The 22,410-nt window shown below is 41.1% G+C and overlaps 1 protein-coding gene across 1 annotated transcript in view; it reads left to right on the top strand.

Annotated features, from left to right (window-relative positions):
• Positions 1-21,444, top strand: part of CLVS2 (clavesin 2) — a 60,471-nt gene extending 39,027 nt beyond the window's left edge. Inside the window, exons 3-5 of the mRNA XM_063329690.1 lie at positions 3,908-4,018; positions 6,826-7,046; positions 12,875-21,444. Of these exons, the coding sequence (XP_063185760.1) occupies positions 3,908-4,018; positions 6,826-7,046; positions 12,875-12,962 (420 nt within the window). The 3' untranslated portion in view covers positions 12,963-21,444. The remainder of the gene's footprint in view (positions 1-3,907; positions 4,019-6,825; positions 7,047-12,874) is intronic.
• The last annotated feature ends 966 nt before the right edge of the window (positions 21,445-22,410 follow it).

Genomic DNA, 22,410 nt, shown 5'->3' with positions numbered 1-22,410 from the left:
GAGGAAGCTTGTGGAGAAGACAGGTTGGATGAGCGATGTGTGGCAGAGAGATAAAACTGCTGTGCTGTGAGGGAGCGGAACCATGACATCAGAGATGGAAACTCGGTGAGGAGGTTTGCTTGGGATCATTCTCCAATGGTGACTTATAGATGATCGAGGAGAGGTCAGTTACTGCTGTGCACTGGCAGTCTCCTGGTCCTGCAAACAGAAGTGTAGGGGTCTGCCTTTTCCTTGGCAGCCCGCTATTCTTTGTCACTTGTAAGCCTTGTATGGCGAGGACTGTGGTCCCTAATAGTAACTACCTGCTTGCCTGTGTCTGTGGCATGGCCACGTCCCAAATTGTGTTCAACAGAGGCACGCTTAGGTTGTGGTCTGCTGCATAAACAGAGGTCATTGTGAACACTAAAAAAATCCACACGCTGTGTACATATAATTAGTTCTTTTTAGTGGCTTGGTAATGCCCCATCAGGTTTATTGCTTTTCCAGTAAAATGTACAGCTCGCTTCATGGCTGATCTCCATTTCTTACTGTTTTCTGGCATGGGATTCCTTTTACTTAGCATTCATGTGATTCCTTTTACTTAGCATTCGTGTGATTCATGGATTACAGACTTTTCTGTTGAAGTGCAATATGTCTGCAGAGGCAGTTGTGGCTGCCACCACGTTTGTGACTTAATCTATGCAAAAAAACCACAAGAATCAATGATTTGGAAGAAATTCCTACCTGCTGTTGGTGTAGGCTGGCCATCTGTCTGGCAAATCCCCATGTGGAAGTCAGATCCGTCTGAGAAGAGCCAGACAACCTTCTGACACCTGTTTCTCCAGCAGCTGTAGTTGCTTATTCCACTTTTTTATTTTCTCACCAGGTGCTGTTGAGATTGGGTTTTAGATCTGCGTTCAGCAGCTTTTGAATTCTAGTCCCAGCACTGTGTAGAGTGGAGGATCCTTGTGACCAAATCACCCTTTCTCTCTCCAGGCCCAAGTATTGGGGGTTCCTAATTGCACCTTAGGAAGTGGTTCTGGATTTGGGCACCTCAGTTCACTCACAGAAATTGATAAATACCTGACTTCTTTAGTCAGTTCTGGAAAATGCCTTTAGAATTGCTGAAAAACACGGAGACAAACTGGCTTTTAATATCAAGTGGCATCTTCTATTTGAGGATCATTCCACATATATTCATGATCTTCCATGTACATTGTTTCCAAGATGCAGGAAAAGATAGTGGAGGTGTCAAAGTGGTACTTTCTAAAGCTACTCCTTTTATCTGCTAGAAATTTAATATCTTTATAAAGACACTGAGCATTGACAAGTCATCCCTTCTGAGCCCGCGGTAGAATACAAATAGCTTTGGCTCTCGGCTCTGAATCTGTGTGTGTGCGTGGCTGTTTGCCTGTTGAGATCTTCTCATTCACAAATTGTCCTCAATTTCTGTGGGAGACATTTTTTGAGCAATATAGAGCAAACATTTCATAACTTGGTTTGTGTAAGTTTTGGGGCACTTACGTTAATTTAAAAGCTTATAAAATCACGCAGGAAGGCACGCAGCCAGGAACGGACAGTTTGCTTTGCTGTCTTCCATAATGCTCACATTATAAAAAGCGTTTGACCCCGATGAGGCTTAACACAGTTACCATTCCAGAGTTAACTCTTAAGATATCTTCAAAGACATCTAGATGAAACTAGCAAAAGATGTCTTTTGCAGCTCTAGTGTGTGCTCTTTTGTGCGTGCTACATAGCATGCTGCACCGGAGTTCTTTGCTGGAGCAGCAGCCATCACAAACCGAATCAAGACAGCCTTCTGCAGATGAATGGTATCTCCTGCAACTAAAGGTTAAGGTGTCACCCAGTGATTTATCCTTCCTAATGGATTCGTGGGGTTGCTGTGATAGGGACATAATTTACTACCTTCTGTACATCAGAGGTTGTGTTCTCAAAATGGTGTTTGGGGATTTACGATATTGAACTGGGTGAATTACATGTCAAATTATCAACCATCCTGTTTGACGTTTAGTCGGCACTGACAGGAACTAGGCATTTAGCAAGATGAGGCTTCTGTAACACAGTCTTTCAACTGGATTTTTTTATTTCAAGGCCACTGTTAATCAAATGTTTCTGGAGAAAATCTGTAAAACAGACTGTTAATTGCACTGACTGTTGTGCTGTGGCCAGCCAGATGTTAGTGGTGTGTGATGTAGCTGTCATCCTCCCTGTAGATCATTGTTAAGGCGTTGCCTCCTTGATGGAAAATATTTCATCTGGTAATCCAGCAAGTTGTTGCAATTTGGAGGCAGGTGGCGCCCTCATGTACAAAACCCTGGGGTTAGGCGTTCCTGCCAGTATTTGAGTGGTACTTTTGAGAGGAGCGAGTGACCCCTTCAGAGGCTTCGTTATTCCCACAACTCTGTACACAGAACTAAGGAGGTTTTTTGGCATATGCACTTTTTCAAAGCATATTCCTATCTGGGAACATTTCATTGATGATTTCCTTCCTACAGTTCCTGCCTTCCTTAAGTTCTTGATGGGTTGGTATAGCTTATGACTTTTTCTTGGCCGTTTTTTTGCTGTGTGCTGTATGGCCTTAAATCAGTATGCTTCAAATGTGGATTATATCTAGGCTGTTGAATGCTTCTACGTGGCCTGCTATCTTGTCTCCAGAGGAGACAAAATAGATCTCTCTGCACGAAGTGCCCCATCTCACCGTTTGATTGCCTCCTTTCGAGCCTCTGATCCCACTGACACAGACCTGAAGCTGCCTTTAGTGCATCCACGCAGGAGGAGAAGGAGGTGTAGCTGGGGAACATGTCCTTGTTTGTACCTGTATTGTAAAGCCAGAGATTGGAATTGCTGCTGTTGTGAGGAATCTGGTTTTGATCTAGGTGACTACCATGGTTGCCTAGAGGGGGCCACCTGTTGAATAAGGGTTCAGATGAAAGCCGTTCACTTAATAAGCCTGTATACCTGAACACCGAGAAGGTTCTGACATAACCCCTGAAAACAAAAGAGGACATGCATCAATTTACGTACCTGTTTACTCCTCCTGCTTCCTTGCTCAGTGCTGTAACTCCAGGCAACTTGGGAGACAGCAGCAGCTTTTTGCATTGTTTGAGCATATGATCAACCAGGCAAAGACAAAATGAGGACACACAGTGAATTTGGCAAAGGTATTCCAGGGCAGAGTGGCTGCCCTCTTCAGACTGCCAAACCCTCTGGCATATTCTTGACTTAGAAATTGAAAATGCAAATCAGAATCTTTCCTGGTGAGTTGTCTGCCCCTTGTGTTTTTCAGCAAGAAAAGTCATTGCTTCAATACAGATGTGCTATCCTTACATTTAAGCTCCCAAAAGGCCCCTGACTATGTGACGAGAATTACTGTCATGGATATTGCATAACAGTTTATGCAGCATGTTTAATGCATTTTCAGTTTTATGAAATATGGATAATATTGGAGACATTTTAAATAGTAGTTTAGATTTACACTTTCTTTTTAAGGTGGAAACGAAGGACATTTCTAGTGCTCTTCAATGACGCTGGAAGAGTTGAGATGGTTACTATTAAAAATGAATGAAATCCGTAGAAGTGGAAAAGAGAAAAATATATTGCATAGATGGATTATGGGCAAACCATTAATGTTTAAAGCATTTCTGGAGTTTAGAAATGACGTGCCTTTATTTGAATGCCACAGCTGTCTCAGTACGCTTCCTCCCTGCTCTCTCCAGGGCATGTTGCTGCTTGGTGTTGAAGTTGAGTGGACGCAACTGAGAGGATACAATTTTGAAGAATGTTTCTTCTTGTTTAAGGTTTATTATTGAAATGAAAGCATTCAGAAAAAAAAAAAAAAGATTTGATGCATGTGCAACTTCTATTAAGAGTCAATTCACATTGTATGTATTTGTTTTGTGACATTCAGGACAGCTTCCCGGCTCGGTTTGGAGGAATACATTTCGTCAATCAGCCGTGGTATATCCATGCTCTCTACACAGTTATACGGCCCTTTTTAAAGGAGAAGACACGAAAAAGGGTATTCTTTTGTTTAATTGTCCATTACCTGGCAGTTACAGTCAGCAGATGTATCATACTCTAATAAAGTAGATATAGAGAATATATCAGCTTGCTCTTGGTGGAAAGTATTTAAATACATCTGCATTAAATGCATCTTTAACTGTTTTAGGAACTTTTACAGCATTATCCTTTAAGAAGACAGTCAAACAGTGCACTTAAGTATATTTTAAAATGTAAGCATATGCTTTCTCCTGGGTTTTATAAAAATTATTGTCAACATTACAGCTTCTATTAAGTTTCTATTAAATTCATTTCAATTTCTATTACAATTATTTGTGTCTGTCTTTTAAGAGCAGAGGTAGTGAGTATGAAGTCCTTTCCTAGTGTGATTTCCTTGACATTAGGATGAACTAAAATACACAGCTGGTGTATCGTAGTTTGCAAATACTGATTTGGGTGAAAGTCAATGAAAGGAAATTTGTGTGGATGCATCTGTGCATAAGCACGAGCAGCCTCTGAGATGTTGCTGAATTTGCAGCATTTGCATCAGTGCAATTAAATTAGAGCTTGGTGGTGATAGCACATAGAATGATATTATTTCTGTAACAGGAAGTTTGTCATCCAGGAAAACACAATCAGCATCATGTACAGAGCCAATATAAAGAATGTGAAGATTTTTTTTTTTTTTAATGGGATCAGCTTTCTAAGCAGCTCTGTATTTTCTCTCCTCAAACACAGTCGACAAGGCCACAATGATCCTTGGTGTTTAGCTGTTTTTTACTGACAGATTATGCTTGAGAGGCCTCTGGTTTTCACAGATTTTGAACTATAGATCACAAAGCCTTTTATGTAATATCTGTTATAAATATGCAAATGAAGACCCATTTTGCAGGATTCAGTTGCACTCCGTTGACTGCAGCTTCAACAAAGAACATTATAGTGCCAGATATGGGGCCTTTTTCAGTCAAGTACTGTGTATGCATAACCAAGGAGTAAGTACAGCTCATGGGCGTGTTACAACATTAAAAATAAGTGACAAGGCAGTTGAACATGGGTGCTTATCAGTTAGCATCTAATTTTTTATTTAGACACCTGAATCAATGGCATATATTTTTAGAAATGCTGACTTTTTACAACTGTTTTTGTCAATACTGAATACCAAAAGTAGTAGTCAGGTGGTTAAATATTGGTTTTAGAGTCCAAAACTTAATGTCAAAATGTGAAAATTATGCCCAGCACATAAAATTTAAAATCAGCTTTAAAAAAACCATGAGACAGAACAAATAACTGTGAAAAAAACCCTAAACCCAACAGCATTCTCTTCAGAATTTTAGCAGGTTATGTGTCTGTTGCATTTATCATGGATTATTTTTTATTTTTTAATATATGTCATATTAAGCTTCCCGTCTCCACAGCTGACTGGAAGATGGGCAGAAATAAGCCGTACAAGACGCATATATTTGGTCTTTTTGTCTTTTGAATTTACGTCTTGATAAGTATGCTAAGGGTATAGCTGTCCAGAGAAGTCCCTGCAAGGGGAAGTGGAATGTGAATTGATAGCGCTTGAGGTCTGTCTGTGCGCGCACCCCTGCCTGCCCCGTGGGGACCGAGAGGCAGCCTACAGCTGCTAGGAGGCAACATCCTACCTTGCCTTCCTGGCTGCTTCCGTGCTAGTCAGTTACACAGGGTTGGGCACTGCCATTCCTCCAGTTTAATTGTACAGACACTTGCTGGCAGGGCACTGGCCGGTGCCAGCTGGTGCTTTCTTAAGACGTTGCCCAGGAACAATTTGGAGACAGCATGGACCAGTGAGCAGCATGGATGAGGTGAGCTTGTTCTGGAGATGAAAGAAGTTTAACCATATGGATGTTTGTGTGCCATGGCACTTGCTCCTAGTCCCAAAGGGTGTATCCTGGCCCATCTTACTTACTAGTCTAGACATAGCTGCTGTGAGCTGTGTAGCCGTACCCAAGAGCAGGTATTTCCTCCCATGGAAAGTCTGCAGGTCCCTTGTGTCTGTGGGAGAAGGCTGTCCAAATCCAGAGGTGCTCTGTTTCTAGTGCTCATTGGTCACATGTTCCAGATCTCTGAGGAGAAACAATAAGGTTAAAGATAAACATAAATACAAGTATTCATATGGCTTATTAATAGACATATATATAACTGTAAAGCATATAGGAAAATCAGTCTACCAAAACATTGATGGAAAATATCAAGTTGTCCACCAACTATTCCCTCACTCTTGTCACAGAAATTATTTTACTATTTTTACATACTTCATATATTGTGAAGTACTGATGGTAGTTAGTAGTATCACCATATTAAATAAGAAAATATTTCCATTTCCAGTGGAGTTTTCATTACACTGCACTATTTATCTTATTTATAGAACTCACGGCTGGATGCTGAAAGTCAATAAATATTCCTTAATGTATATGGTGAATATTAATTTCATTTATTATTTATGTTCTTAATTTATTTACTTAATTTAATTCACAGGATTAGGGAAAGCAAATAAGAAAAGACAGGCAGTCTGTCTGTCCAGTCTTCAGTCTGGCTAGTTACCTGGCATCGGTTCTTACCCTCCTCAGGCCCCTCGTGCTGCAAACATTTTAAGTCATTTATGCTGAAGTCACTTTATAGGTTTATGAGCATATTCTGGCCATGCTTAAGGCAGAGGCAGTGTGTGCATTGGTGGCCATCTCGATTAGCCCAACACAGCCAGATAATTGGAACCGTACAATATCCTCTAATAATGATGATGTAATTTGGGCTTTGATGATTTTTGTGATACTGCTTTGTTTTTACCTGCATGTGTACATACAGATATTCCTGCATGGTAATAACCTCAACAGCCTGCATCAGCTAATACACCCTGAGATCCTGCCTTCAGAGTTCGGAGGAATGTTGCCTCCCTACGACATGGGAACGTGGGCAAGAACACTGCTTGACCATGAATACGATGATGACAGTGAATGCAATGCGGACTCTTACAACGCTCCTGCAAAGGACATAGAAAAGGATCTCTCTCCCAAATCCATGAAAAGGTGGGTTAAAGGTACTGTGGTCTTCTAGTATTGCCATGAGGTTAACATTTGCCTTCCTCCTCTTTTATGAAGTTGCAGGTAATTCCCTCAGTTTATTACAAGGATCTTTTTTTTTCCTTTCTTAAGAAGATCACTCTTCATTATAGACCATAGTGTTGATTATTACCCACGTGAGTTGTGATCTCATCACAGCTGATTATTTTTACAGTGCTCTATGGGTAGTGTGTGCAGTACTGTTTTTGGAATAAGCTGATATGTCACCCCAGCCTACAGTATGTATCAGAGAGACAGTGCTAGCTGCAGTCAGCCTCGGTGCAGAGGGTCAACTGGGGCCAATTATGCAGTCGAGTGGTGATGATGACTCTTACCTTCCTCCATCTCATAGGCCGGTGCCTGGTATCCACCAGCCTGTAGGTGCCAGGACATTGACAGCGTCTGAACTGTCAGTCACAGTGACTGCACACAACATGAGCAAATGTAATGAGGAGAACCAGGACAAAAACCGGTGCCACTTGTTATACTCGACTCCGGCAAACATCCTGGTGTTCTGATATTCTTCTCTTTGAGAAGATAATTGCTTGCTGCATTTTGCTATTCAAAATGAAGTAAAGTATAGGAAGGGGTTAGTTACCTCTCCAGTAACTATGGAAGCAGTGAGGTGATTCACTTGGGAGGGATAAACCTGGTCCAACCTTGCCAGGGCAGTAGAAGAGAAAGGGTAAAGATTACAGCAGGGGGATGGAAAGAGTTGAGCAGTGCAGCAAAAGTCAGAGTGCAGCTCATAAAGGGTAGCACTAGTAATGAATTAGAAAAGAATAGACAGGACAGAAAACAATATTAAAATTAAGTCATTAAAATTAAGTCAGAATATGCTAAGCTGAGAATTCATTTTCAGGAGATGGCATTTGATGCAAAAGGGAGAGAGACTCTGGAAGCAAATCAAATAGGATAAAATTTTTTCAGAGTCCTCAGCTAGGAAGATGATTTTGGCTGGAAAATTTTGTATAGACTGGGGAGGACAGCGCGGTTTGAAAGGCAGATATTTTTTTGGAAAATAGAGAGGAAACAACAGGAGATTGCCATAGGAATAAAAAAGAAAAAAAGCAGTGAAGTTTAAGGATTGTCTGGGCGGGTGGATGAGGGGAGAGCAGTGGATGTTGTCTACCTTGACTTCAGAAAGGCTTTTGACACTGTCTCCCATAATATCCTCAGAAGTAAGCTTAGGAAGTGTGGGTTAGATGCGTGGACAGTGGGGTGGATTGAGAACTGGCTGAATGGCAGAGCTCAGAGGGTAGTGATCAGTGGCGCAGAGACCAGTTGGAGGCCTGTAACTAGCGGTGTTCCTCAGGGGTCAGTACTGGGTCCAGTCTTGTTCAACATAGTCATCAATGACCTGGATGAGGGGACAGGGTGTACCCTCAGCAAGTTTGCTGTTTACACAAAACTGGGAGGGGTGGCTGACCGAGCAGAAGGTTGTGCCGCCATACAGAGAGACCTGGACAGGCTGGAGAGTTGGGTGGAGAGAAACCTTATGAAGTTCAACAAGGGCAAGTGTAGGGTGCTGCACCTGGGGAGGAATAACCCCATGCACCAGTACAGGTTGGGGGCTGACCTGCTGGAGAGCAGCTCTGTGGAAAGAGACCTGGGAGTCCTGGTGGACAACAGGATGACCATGAGCCAGCGATGTGCCCTTGTGGCCAAGAAGGTCTTCTGGGGTTCATTAAAAAGACCATGGCCAGCAGGTCGAGGGAGGTCATCCTCCCCCTCTACTCTGTCCTGGTGAGGCCGCACCTGGAGTACTGTGTCCAGTTCTGGGCTACCCAGTTCAAGAAGGACAGGGAACTGCTGGAGAGTCCAGCAGAGGGCTACAAAGATGATCAGCGGACTGGAGCATCTCTCATATGAAGAAAGGCTGAGAGACCTGGCTCTGTTTAGCCTGGAGAAGAGAAGACTGAGAGGGGATCTCATCAATGCTTATAAATACCTAAAGGGTGGGTGTCAGGAGGATGGGGCCAGGCTCTTTTCAGTGGTGCCCGGCAACGGGACAAGGGCAATGGGCACAAACTGGAACATAGGAAATTCCATCTCAACATGAGGAAAAACTTCTTTAAAGGTAACAGAGCACTGGCACAGGCTGCCCAGAGAGATTGTGGAGTCTCCTTCTCTGGAGATATTCAAAACCAGCCTGGATGCATTCCTGTCCAACCTGCTCTAGATGACCCTGCTTTGACAGAGGTGTTGGACTAGATGACCTCTGAAGGGCCCTTCTAACCCCTACGATTCTGTGATTCTGTGATTTTGTGTTGAAAAAAACCTACAGTGCATTGGAAGTGGGAAATGGCAAGAGACTGGATAGGAATGAATTAGGATAAGGCGAAGTTAAAAAACGTCCTGAAGCCATATGACAAAGATGCAATTAACACAAGTAATGGAGAAAATGGGACAGCAAAGTGCCAGGGGAAGGGGAAGAGTGAGCAATACATTTATATGTTTTGCCCGTAATACAAGAATTATGTGACAATAGAGAAGCTGTCTTGGAGAGAAGGGTGGAATTTAGGGGCTGAAATGCAGAAGTCTTACTGTTGCGAAACGAAGTCATGAGAGTAAATAGCTTCATCCAAGGATGCAAAAATAAAGTGTGAGAGGGCTGTGACAAGACCTTTTGGAGCAGACTTTTCCAGACTATTCTGGGCAGGCACATTATTAAATGGAAAAACAGCGGATTGACCAGATTCTTCATTCTTTCTTGAAGAATTTTTATTCTCATTTAACTTGTGCTTGAAAAATCCTTCATGCAGAATTACACTTCAGTGTAAGCTTCAAATTGACGTTCCATCGGTCTGGGTTAACTGACACAGTGGGAGACATACTGCAGAAGATAAGCATGTTGAAATTTGTGTCTACGTAATATTGAACTGAAATTTCCTCACCTTCTTCGCATTCTTTTTCAGTTAGCATGCCTGCAGCACCTGCTGGAATCCTCCTTCCCTGCTGTTGGAGATAAAAAGTACTAAGTAGACTTACTCTGCTAGTACCAAGTAGAAGGGAGTAGTAGTAAGATGGACAGAAAGTCCCAAGGCTTCGATGTATTAAGTGCACAGACTGTGTTAAAACAGAAATAAGAAGTTAAGGTAAAACAGATAAACTCTATTTCATTAAAAAATAAACTTAACCTGAATTTGGCTCCTGGTGGATTGTTTCTCTCAGTTTAAACTCACACTCAGTGTGGTATGTTAGTGCGGAAGAAGGTTTTTAACGTATAAAAACCCATGACAGTAAATCAATGAAAAGGACTTAAGTTCTGAGAACAAATTTCACAAGTGTCTAACAGATCTCCAACAATTATCTTGTTTAATTTGGCTTGCCATTTTAAAATTAGTTTATTGCTCTGAAAGAATATCCTTCTTAAACCAATTCTGCTGAGAATTCACTTCTTTGTTACTCATTTTTGCCTCCATATGAACCACTGATCTTCCTCCAGTTCTCCTCAAACTTTTGGTGAATTGGATGACCTCTACTTGAATGGAAGGCTGGTTGTGGGGAGGGTGGTGGAGATAAGGAGGAATTAATCCCCCCTGTACCACAGACATCTGGGGAGAACATGTTCACATCACGTGGCGCCATTGCAGCTGTCTCAGCAGTCGTGTTTAGCCTGTGGCTGTGTCCACCTGTGGCTTTCATGGCTGAGGCACCCAGCTGGAGACCTGCATCCTCTTCTCACCTAACCCTGCAGGGCAGATGTCGGTGTTGATCAGCTTTTCAGAGTGTCCGTGTGTGACTTTGGTTCTTCACGTCTGCAACGGGGCTTTGTAGTACAGCTCTGTCCCGCTGTGCTTTGTGAGAATTAATTCAGTAATGTCTGTAAAGTTATTTGGGAGACGTGGATAGAAGGTGCTATAGACTTACACTGACCTTTTTTGCTTTACATACCTTCATTCATGAATTGCTGCTGAATGAAATGAAAAATGACAGTAAATGTTGGTTTAAAACTGAATGAAAACTATTTCTCGCTCTTCTTCAAGGCATTTAGGCTCCTGAGCTTACAACCCATAGATCAGGTTTTGTGCAGTTTCATTTTCGCATCTGCCTTGGCATTGGAGAGTTTGGAGGCCCTGGGCATTTATGTCCAACACTGCCTCACTGGGAATTTGAGGCCAGGTTTGCAGCCTTTCTGGCTCGCCTTCACTTCCCCAGTTGAGAACTGGAAACCTTGGCTTCTCAAACATTGGCAGTGGAGGAAGAGGCTCAGTCTTCTATTAGTGCTTACATTCAGGTGGAATACTTTGAAATTAGTATGCTTCCATAGTACTTTTTATCTTGATGAACTGGATTTTCCAGGAGTACAGCTTCCCACCAGCAAATTTTCAATCAGCTTTGCCTTGGAATGGTGCCTTGTGAAGATTTTAAAAGAAGCATTTTTAATTCAGTGGTTTAGTTTTGTGTCTGAGGAACTGGACAGCATTCTAGATCAGGGTTATTGTACAGTTTTAATTAAAAAACTTTAATTATGTTTATCACAAGAGAGACCATCATATTTTTAAAGCTAATTTTCTTGATTTTAGCATTAGTAAGAGAATGTGGTATTATTAGAAAACATCCTTGTGTTTCAAGTTTTGACCTAGGCTTTAATTCAGATGGTTTTTTTTCTTGTGTTTTTGAAGATTTTCTTTAGATTTTTTGAGAAAGGCCACATTGTCTCCTGCTACCAGCCTCATTCATTGTTTTCAGTGGATGATGGCAGTTTATAAGAGTGGGGGATTGACTGTGTTTTAGGGGAGGTCAGAATTCATAAAGGTTTTTCTATGTGCTGTAGCCCTCCAAATGGGCAAATCTGTAGCACTGTGCTGCAGTCAGCAGTGGCTTCTACTGATCAAAAATAGGTGCCGGCATTGTAGAGATGTACATATGCTCTAGCCAGCTCAAATCTTTACAGAAAGGAAGAGAAATGGGCATTTCTAGCATGAAATTCATCTCACTAAGGGAAACATCTAACAAGGTTTGCTTTTACTGTACCCTTGAAGCGTCTGCTTTTTGACACACTGGGACGTAGGTCGTTTAAGACCCCGTCTTAACGCTTGGGACTTTGTTTTTAACAGAGCATTTTGATTTTGCTGGAGGCTGGGGTTTCCTCTTTTCCCCTCACACATAGCTGTTGCAGGGTACCAGTATCAGTGTTATGCCTCTGTGCTGAATCAGAAAATCTGGAGAAATTTTACAATCATCACTGAATTTGCCTTTACCATCCTTCTCGTCTCTGTTCAGTTGAGCTGATAAGTGAGTCTGACAGATGTGTCCACTGCTCCAGAAATCCTGCTGGCCATGGCAGGGTTCCCTAGGGTTGGCTTAGGAGCTTGCACTGTTGCATTTAAGAGCTATTCAGAAAAGGAGCAACTTGTGCTTCCAGCTAACACATGCCACTAATTGCAGCGTGCCATTAGCCAGCTGGGTGGCTGCATTGTACGTTCTCTACCAGCCCGGTACCATATAACCTTCTGGTAGAGAGGATCAGTGCTTAAGCCAGTACAAAAGACAGCTTAGTTGGCCCTCTGTTGTGTGCTGGAGATGCACCCTGTTTCACTGAAGAAAAGAAGACCCACCTTATTCCACCTTTTGCTCCTATATCCACAAACCAGCACTAGAGCCCTTTAGAGCCATGTGGTCACTCCATAAGGGTATTTTCTGCCCATCTGCCATGATCAGATGCTTGGGTAATGCTATACCATTATTTTTAAGCCCTGGCGGAAATTAAAGTAAACAAAAGAAAGCTGAGGTTTACCCTCATTTTTCTTGATCTAGAAATGTCAAGTAAACACGGTATCCCTCTGCAGGTCTCAATCGGTTGTGGATCCCGGGGTGCTGAAACGCATGGATAAGAACGAGGAAGAAAACATGCAGCCTTTGCTTTCACTTGACTAACAGTTCCTGAGCATCGGACGTGAACCGAGGTGGAAGGCACTGCCTTCTCAGCAGCGAGCAAACCATTGGGAAAGAGACTACCAGCTGGAATCCTATTTACTCATGTTAATGTAGCATAATGGCAGCAGGCAGCAGGTTTTACTATTCTGCCTGAATTCTGGATGCCCTGGGGTGAAAAAGAAGAGGAGAAAAAAAGGAAAATAAAATGAAATAAAAAATAAAGAGGAATCAGTAATTTATTCTGTAAGTGCCAACTTGTTTGTAAATACAATATAATCCTCCAATTTGACTTTGTAAGTTATGGTAAAGAAATGCTATGGAAACGAGTGACTATTAAATATGTCAGTGAAGTGCACCATAAAAAAAAAAAAGAGAAGAAAACATGTGCGCGCTCACACATGCACACACCTACACACAGAGAAACACATACTGGACAAGGACAAATATCAAAGCCAATTAAACGTTGTCCTTCTCATAGGAAGCCATACTGCAGCTAGTGTATTGACTGCTGTTTTGTTTTCTGTCTGCAATGCTCATGTAGCCTGCAAAGATAAAGAGGGAATATAAGAACTTGGAGATGCTGTAATCAGTCAGATATTTCCTAACTGTAGCAATTGATTTCCCAAATAACATTGTGGCTTAGGATTGTGATTTAGCATAAACCATGTAGCATTGTGAAAAAGATAACAGATGAGCTGGAACCAACTGTTTGACAGCTTTGTTGTTTGGCTGTATGGATCTGTGAGATTTCTTCCTTAACTTTTCATTTACAGTTTGCAAGTAACCTGGCTTGTTACCCTAATCTGGGTGCTGTAACGTGGGCCACATTGGAGTTACTTCTCTTGCATTTTGTGTGCACATCAAGAATTTTTCCAGAACTCTGTTCTCCCTTGGAATGAGGAAATAGTTCTCTAAATACAGTGTAATAACCGATATTTGAAAGCAAAGCCTGGCAGCAGAGGTTAAAAATTAATCACTGAATCCTGTGCACTGGGAGACTGGATACATATATATATTTTTACCAATCTCAGACAAGCATACAAGGTGACATTGTTAGACAGGTATATTTAATTGAAGGTTTATACAAGAAATCATACCTATTCAATGTACTTAGATATATTATAGATTGTATATTGAGACAATGTCATTAGTAACGTAGTAAAACTTTCCATAGAACAACAGCATCCCACTCCAAGTAACGATTAATATGAATAAGTTGTAGTCAAACATCTCAGCCTATGTGTTTAGGACACTTTTGTTTTGGTTGTAATGTAACTGTATATATTGAACATGTGCCATAATAGAAAAATACATTTTACCTCAAAAGGGCAACAGGTTTCGCTGGGGGTTGGGTCAATCAGCTGAAACGCAGGGGCTGTGTCATCGTCGTGTGCTGGCTGATGTGTGTGCAGCCTGTTGCATGCTGAGGCAGGAATGTCAGTTCTTACGAGGACTTCACTCTGCAATCAAGAGTGAGGAGACACAGAGCGCCCACCAAGACATCTGAATAGTTAGAGGTGTTGTAAGAGCATGTCGGGGCAACGCAGGGGTTAGTTAAGAATACCCTGAGCACAGTGGAGATGGCTCACAGCAGCCCTGCCTCCCAAGCGCCAGAGTTTAAAGGATTTCTTCCATCACTTCAGTGGTCACTGAAGTTCCAAAGTCACCGGTTGTAGGTCGTCTCTCCTCGCCCAGCATAATTGCAGCTGTAAGATTCAGTAGGCTGGGATGAGTTAAGAAAGAGCGGAGAGTGAAATCTTGGAAGCGAGTCGTCTCAGTGTTCAGCTGTAACTCCTGTGGTGGCAGCTTTGGCGTCTCTCAGGGCTGAGGCAACGCTGTCTCTTCCAGCATCACCCTTGATTAGCCCAGGCAGCACACAGATAAAGCTTTCCTACTTCGCAGTTCATTAGCAACAATGATAAATAGTGTAAGCCCCAACATGCCGTCGCATTGCAGGAACTTGTCTGAACAAGTCATCGCCTTTCTGCTCTCCTAATTCCACTTTCATGATACGTGTTATGAAATGCAAAGAGAAAAGATGTGGAGCCTGATTGTCTTTTCAGTCTGTCCCACAAGTTTTCAGTAGTAGAAACTGTTGTAATACTACTTCTGTGCTTTGAGAGACTTGGAAGATTGATAAAATCTTAAATACAATTTTATTTACTCCTACTTTTCACGTACCTTGTAACATCATGCTGGATAGGTGAGATGTGTCTCTAGGGTTTGCATAAGTGCCATATTTGAATGTATGTTTTATACGCCCACACTTACGGTCAGTAGAATAGTATATTGCCATGGATCTGATTTTTAAATCCTTATCAGATAGAACTCTAACATCAATAGAAATTTTCTGCTTGTAAGGGCTTTAGAATTTAGTCAGTATTCCATATGTATGCAAACTGTGACACAGTGGTGATCAAAATCTTCACGGATGCTTTTGGATACATGGGCCAAACCTTGTTGTAAACCAGCACAACGCTGATTTTAGAGTAGATCAGCTGTCTGGTCAGAAAATGCAAATGCCTTTTATATCCCCACAGAGCATCTTTGTAGGAAAGTGTATCTACTCAACTGTAAGAAGCTTAAAATTTGGTTTGAAGCTCATACATTTTTTTATTTGCAAATCCTTTATTTATGTGCTAAATTTATGTAATTTATGTAATGTTTTCTGATGCCTGATTTCAGTTTCAAGTTAATGAGTATTAATATATTCTTTCCAGAGAGTGAAAGTAGGATATATTATAGTTTAACTGGGACCTCGTCTTTCACCAAGAAGAAAACTACCTTTTCAGTAAGATCCTCACTGTTAAAGAGTTGGGCCACAGATCTTCTTGGCTGCAGCTTTTATTTTGCTGAAGCAAATCCTGACAGTGGTAACTGCAGTTGTGACATTGGGTAAGAGTATGAAAACGGTTAAGAAAAATAATTATACCTTATGCGCTCTCAGTATTCTTTAAAGGCATTTCACTTTTACACATCAGGGTACATAAAGGGTTTCTGCCTTTCCCTTGCTTCTTGTAGAAAATCTTTATAGGTAGGACAATTTTTAATAGATTAAATTTGGACTGAAAGCTTTTCCAATCTTTATTGTCATAGGAATTGATGTCTAATTTTTATAGCAGAACTGAAGTGCTGAAAATAGAATTCAAATGCTTGGGAGGAATTCTACTCTCTTAATTTCTTACCTTTTTTGTGTATCAGGTAGAATAAACCTTGTTGTAATTATGCATGCCGATATGCATATAAAAAATATCGTGAAATATGAGGAACTTAGTGGAAAAACTGGATACACCTGTCCAAGCAACTAAGTGAAAAAAGGGGGAGTAAAAAAAAGTGTAAAATTGATAGTTTCAGGCCTTTGTCAAGATCTGAAAATGTCCCGTTACATGATGGCTCTTCCATGAAACAAATGTTTAAAAATATATGGAAAAGTTACAGAAACTTCCATGCCTAAAGCCTTCCTCCTGTAATCAGAGATGTCAATAGTCTCTTGGCTTTATAACGACAGGCAATCAGTCCCACTAAGCTCCAACAAGTACACGGGCTCCCAATAGTTATTAGTTGTAAAATAGCTTCAAGATGTCTTTACAGAAATGTAAATTCACTGTATAGCATATTTAAAAAGGTGTTTTGCACTCTACAGACATGCTATGCCTGGTCACAAAAGATTATTTGTAGAGACATACATAAACTAAACACTGAATTAAAGAAAATAGGAGTAGAAGGGACCTCAAGAGGTCATTGATTTGTGGAGGAGCAGATTTGCTTTAATGTCTCTCTTAAATAATTGTTTTAGCTCGGTACCTTGCATGAAGTGCTCTTTGTATTATTTAATCACAGTCACAGCAAAGCCTAAGCACATTATCTGACAAAACTGTAACCTGACAGTATTTTGTTTATGCATTTTATTATTTACCTGTTCTGTTTGGGAAATTAAAAAGCTTACCAAGCATCATCAGAACTACCATTCAGAATTACCTGCCAAACACTTTGCAATAAGCTTTGGTCATGTCTCTGTTATTATATTGTTTCTGTTATTATCAGTGTATGTATTTGTCAAGGTTTTTGAAAAAGGCGTGTTTGAAAGAGAATGGAAGAGAGAAGAATTCAAAATTAGGCTTCAGGATTTTGTTTAGAATATTACAATAGGATTTGAGGGGGGCACTGAGTTTGATTTTGATAATCCTTGTTTGCCTATGGGGAATGTCCTGCTGAACTATTGTCAGCATTGGGTACCAGGACAAATTTGGAAGATAAATATCAATGCGAAAGGCAAGAGCAAAAGTCTCGAAGAGACTGAAAAACCACTTAATCCCGTAGCTTGCTGTATCATGTCCTTCTAAAGAAAGGCATTTTGCAAGTAGTTTATAGGCATGTATTTATGGTGCTGAGAATAGTACTTTTGTCCATGAAGTTCAAAGCACACTACGAAATCAAGAAAATAAAGAGTTATCTGATTTTGCAGGTAGCAAAACAGAAACAGGGCCAGTTAGAGACATTAAAATCTCAATGGAAGACATTTACATTGTGTTTATATACAGCAAAAACAATGCTTTGATCACTCAGTTTGGTTTGAACTGCAGGAGAGGAAATAACGTGTCCCTTTTTTGAGTGAGAAGAATGTCTGGCTGTTGATTCAGTCATGCCTAGTTTCTTTAGAAACCTACCTAAACATTTTACCATGAGAACTTTACAAACCAGGGGTCATCTGTTTTCCTGTGCAATCTGAATCTGAATGTACATTTTGCCATTTCTGATGAGGAAACGGTAAAAAGGGAGCATGCCACCCAAATGAAATGCCATTCTTCCCTGTATGATCAAGGGAAAAAAGGTAGTTTACTCTGAAGGCCCCCCCGCAAAAGGAAATCTTGGATGCCCAGTAAAGAATTCTGAACTTGGTCAGAGAGGATCTCCTTGAAAGATACTTACTTCCCATTAACTATACAAGGAGCATTGGTATTTTGTTTAGAGGCATGCTTAAGTGACCACAAATGAAAGTACAGGCCGAGTAGATAGAACCCCACATCCTGTATTGCCTTGTAACCTTGAATGATCCCGTGTCAAGGGGATTTAGCTCTTATTTAGCACGTTGACCGCGATATACCCTTCAGTCTGCATTTCAGCTTTCAGTTGTGTGGGAATTTTTTCCTATCAGCTTTCAGGATCTTACTTTGTTCCCTCCATATGGGTCTGTTGCCACAAAATGGCGTTGACCCCTGTTGGATTGCACAATTTGCAAAGTCATTTTGTTGTTAAAAAAAAAACCAACTTGTGGTATGCTGGGCAGTGGTGAAGTTGAAACATAGGTCACAAGCTCCCACTACTTTATCATTCATTCTCCAGTGTTTTGTGTGTGTAAGATGCTTTGATTGATAACAGACATGCCACATATAACTTGCATGATATGAGTTTAAAAAGAAAAAAGGAAGTTTATGCAGTGAGTTCAAAATCTGAGTCAATGGTATCGCTGTGGAATTGAAATGGAGGGAAAGCACTGCATACAGGCAGAATAGAGAGACCTACAAGGGAAGATGCTGATGCTTCCTTATGACACACATTTTTGTTAAAACACGGCCAAAGTGTTTCGTCTATGGGGACCATGATCAGCCAGCTCTGTTGCTTCTGCATCAGTCACTTACAACAATTCCTCTCTAATAAAGGTGTGACAAAGCTTCCTTTTGCTGTTAGCAGAGAATTTACTTCCAGAGAATTGGCATATCTGTCGATTTGCGGCAGACAAATGGTGGGGGTTAATTAGGATTTGTATTTGATATGGAAATGCTGCTGTGATTCCTTAAAGAGGCTGTCACATCATTGGCAACACAACAGAGCCTAAAGGCAGGCATCTCAAATCAGGTCCCTTGCTTAATAAAAATTTAAGGGGAGAAAAAAGCAAGGGAAAAGATAATAGAAGATGATAAAACACAATAATTAAAATAAAAACCAGAAGCAAGCCTGCAGTGGAAAGCTGCATAAGTGGCAAAAATGATGCGAGTGAACTCATGTGAATACTTCCGACAAGTGAATCAGTAGCCTATCTCGTGTCCCCCGTCTACGTTATGAGCAAAGGTCCCGTTTTTCACATGGTCCACCTTGTTTGGCCATGGTGGAGTTTCCTAAATCTTTAGAAAACACTGAAGTTACCATGTGAAATTGTAGGTGCAGTAGCTGAACATGGTTTAATGGATCAGTGCGTGCCAGCAGATGGGCACTGGGCCGACTCGGACCTGGTACCTGAAGGAATATGTGAAATGCCGTGTCCTGCCTGACAGAAGAAGTTGTTCAGGGAGAGAAGGAAAGGAGCCACGTGCCCGTAAGGAAAGGTGGGAGACCTATGGAGAAAACAATGGGGAGTTGGAGTGAACTGATCAATCATTTTAATGTAATGGTGTGGGAGGCTTTCACTTGCTCTGTAATATAAGAGATGACTTACAGACCCCACCACAAATCTGTCATCAGAAAGGAGCAAGAACATCTTTCTCTTTTTCCAACACAAACTTGGTTTTGATATATTTAAACCTAATGTGTATGCCAGGCCTGAGTTGCCTCTGCTGCTGCTGTTTCCACAGTGGCTCTTGGGATGCGGGTATCATGTATCATACAGGAGCTGGAAAGCCAATGTTGGCTTTCCCCCCTTTTTTCCCCCTGTCCGTAGGAAAATGTATTCTGCAAGGAAGGGATGTATTCTGCAAATCCCTGCTGCAAAGATAATTTCGTGGGAGAATTCAGCGCTTGCTTGGATTAGAACCTGTCTTGCCCTGACATCAGTATCGGCGCCGACTCTGTGTAGAAGGCTGTGAGTGTCAGTGGGGCGGGAATCTCCCCTGCACACCTCCGTGTCTTGTGCTAATTATGAAGCCTTCGAGCTGCAGCTGGTGATCTGTGTCCTGTGTCTTTAAACAGTTCTGCTGGTGATGTTAATTGTAGCCATTAGTCACACGGAGTGGAGATGATCTAAAGGAAACTGACAACTTTAAGCATTACGCAAAGTCTAAAAATATTAAATTGGTGATTGTTACAAGTAATGCCTGAGATTATGATAACTTAAAGAGTTTCAGGGTTTGGTTGCATTGTATCCTCAATGGGACTTAGTGTAGAATCACTTTCCCTTAAATATGGTTTTCCCTGAGGTACACGTGCATCTTTCACGCATCAGTGGCAGAAGGAATTAAATGGTAGAACACGTGATTCTAAAACTATGGATATATTCAAAGGGGCACATATAGGATACCTGGCACTATTTAAAAACGTTGTTTTGCAGTTAATTAGTGTTCAACTTGACAATAATGTCTCTTTTAAATAATTTGGTTCTCTAGCTCTTTCACCCTATAGGACTGTGAGATGTGTCCTACAAAACTTGCCCAGCTCTGCATCCTTTCTTCACCTAGCCCCTTCCATTCAACAAAATCTTGTCTTCTGTACGTACTTTTTTTCTATGAATAACTGGAGAAAACTGTAAAAAAAACCCTAACACCCTGACAAACTGCAGACAAGAGCTTGAGGATCACTATTTTAAATATTTCCCCTATACAAATCTCTGGTAACAGGGTGAAATGGAAGTTGAGAGCAACAGCTGACCTCGTCATAGAGGAATACAAGAAAGACTCTGGCTAGGAGTCCCCACAGGTGTAGGGAGACAGTCATCTGAAACAGCTCTTGTGATTTAAGATGTTACCTTCCCCTGACTGTTAATTATCCTTCTTCACGTAGGGACCACTGCCCCAACATTGAAGCAACAGTAGGTTATGGAAGTGCTCCTCTCCCAATGAAGGTTGTGCACAACTCGTGCTAACTGTTGATTCTGCACTCACGCAAATGTAAAAGCATTCACGTTGTCTATTAATACAACTCTGTTATGAGAATAACGATTAACAGCTGGTCATGGTGACATCTAAAATTGCTAGATTGGCTATCTGTGCCTTAAGGCTCTCGTGATCTGTAGTACTTGCGTAGCAGTAACTGCTGAATGCATTTTTTCCGCATGCACCGATCTACTTTGGAGCCTTACGGAAAATACTATAGCACCGTTATCAAAAATTCAAAAATTAGATTACAAGAGTAATTTGCAAACAGTGCTTGTATCCTCAGGATAAAATTTGTTTGTTTCTCAGTTTAGTACTGTTAGGACTCAGGGGGTCTGAGATTTGTAAAGCCAGGGCAAGTCTATCAATCATGTTCTCTCTATGTATAGTTTCAATAACTGTTCTCTTTTCACAACTTGTTGTCAGTTTGAATTTTATTCTTGGACCTAGTAAGACGGTTACTTTTGGTCTGTTGTGTTCCAACCTAAAATCTGAAGGTTAAGCAACTTTGTGAAACATGTCACTCTTTATATTGTATATTTAAATATCATCAGTTCTCTGTGATCAATGGGCTGCTTTGGAGAGTACTACTACTTTAAATCATTGTTGGTTACTGAGGAAGAATGACATTCTGTTAAATAAAATATGACCAAATGAAAATTAAAATACATATTTATTTTTGTGTTTGTGCCTGGGAGTGTTTGTCTGGCTTGCTTGTGCTGAAATACATATATTTTAATTGAATGAACTGTACTTGATTTTTATCAAGGTTTTGAAAGAAAAATGAGAAATAACTGAGTGGTATATCAGCATGTAAGCTTTTTTCTGGTAACACTGAACGTCTCTTTCCTCCCAACAGTAAGTTTCAGAGAGGTAACATATTCCACGTTTACAATACTGTTGTGAGCTGTCACTTCTTGGAAGTCTGCAGGTCGGGAATGTCTGCGCAGATGAAGATCATGCAGAGATGCGGCACAAGAAAAGCTCATTTTCTCCTCAAGGATACTTCCTGCTCTCCTGCCTCTTAACTTCTTCTGTACTGTGTTCCCTAGCATCGTCTCACGTTCATTGACTTTTCTTTTGATGCCACATCAGGGACAAGTGATGTTAGCTCCTCACAGAGATGGCTCATTCTTCAGGGAAATGTTGCTGTTCTCCGGAGAGAGTAACCAGGGTAGGACAGAGCAGGCTATGTGATGTCGAAGCGGTGCCTGTAGAATGACCATATTTCATTCGAGATTGTATTTTCCTTGGAAGGGAGAGAGCCAGTAAATGGTAGTCCTGTGTTTATGTGCTTCTCCAATGCTACTCTTTCTGTAGTATTCCTTACTTTAGGCACAAGAACACATTCAAATTTTCTGTACATTTTCTATATCTTAATTTTGCTTTACACAGATTAAAAAAAAAAAAGGCTGCAGCAGCTTTCTGTTTCACACGTAAGCTCAGTGGTATAGATGCATTCCTTATGCCAATTCTGCAAGGTATAACTTCCCAAGAAGTACAGATTTTCCCAACTACCGTGTTGAAAAAATATTGATGGTTTGTCCTCTACGTGGGAATGTAGTCCGCCAGCTCCCGGGCGCTGCATCGTTGCATACAGTGTGTAAGCCATTGCTGCTCAAGGGTGCATTTCATCGTTACAGCTG

The sequence above is a fragment of the Chroicocephalus ridibundus genome, chromosome 3 (genome assembly GCF_963924245.1).
Source record: "Chroicocephalus ridibundus chromosome 3, bChrRid1.1, whole genome shotgun sequence".
NCBI lineage: Eukaryota > Metazoa > Chordata > Aves > Charadriiformes > Laridae > Chroicocephalus > Chroicocephalus ridibundus.
This window is presented reverse-complemented; position numbering and strand designations above follow the sequence as displayed.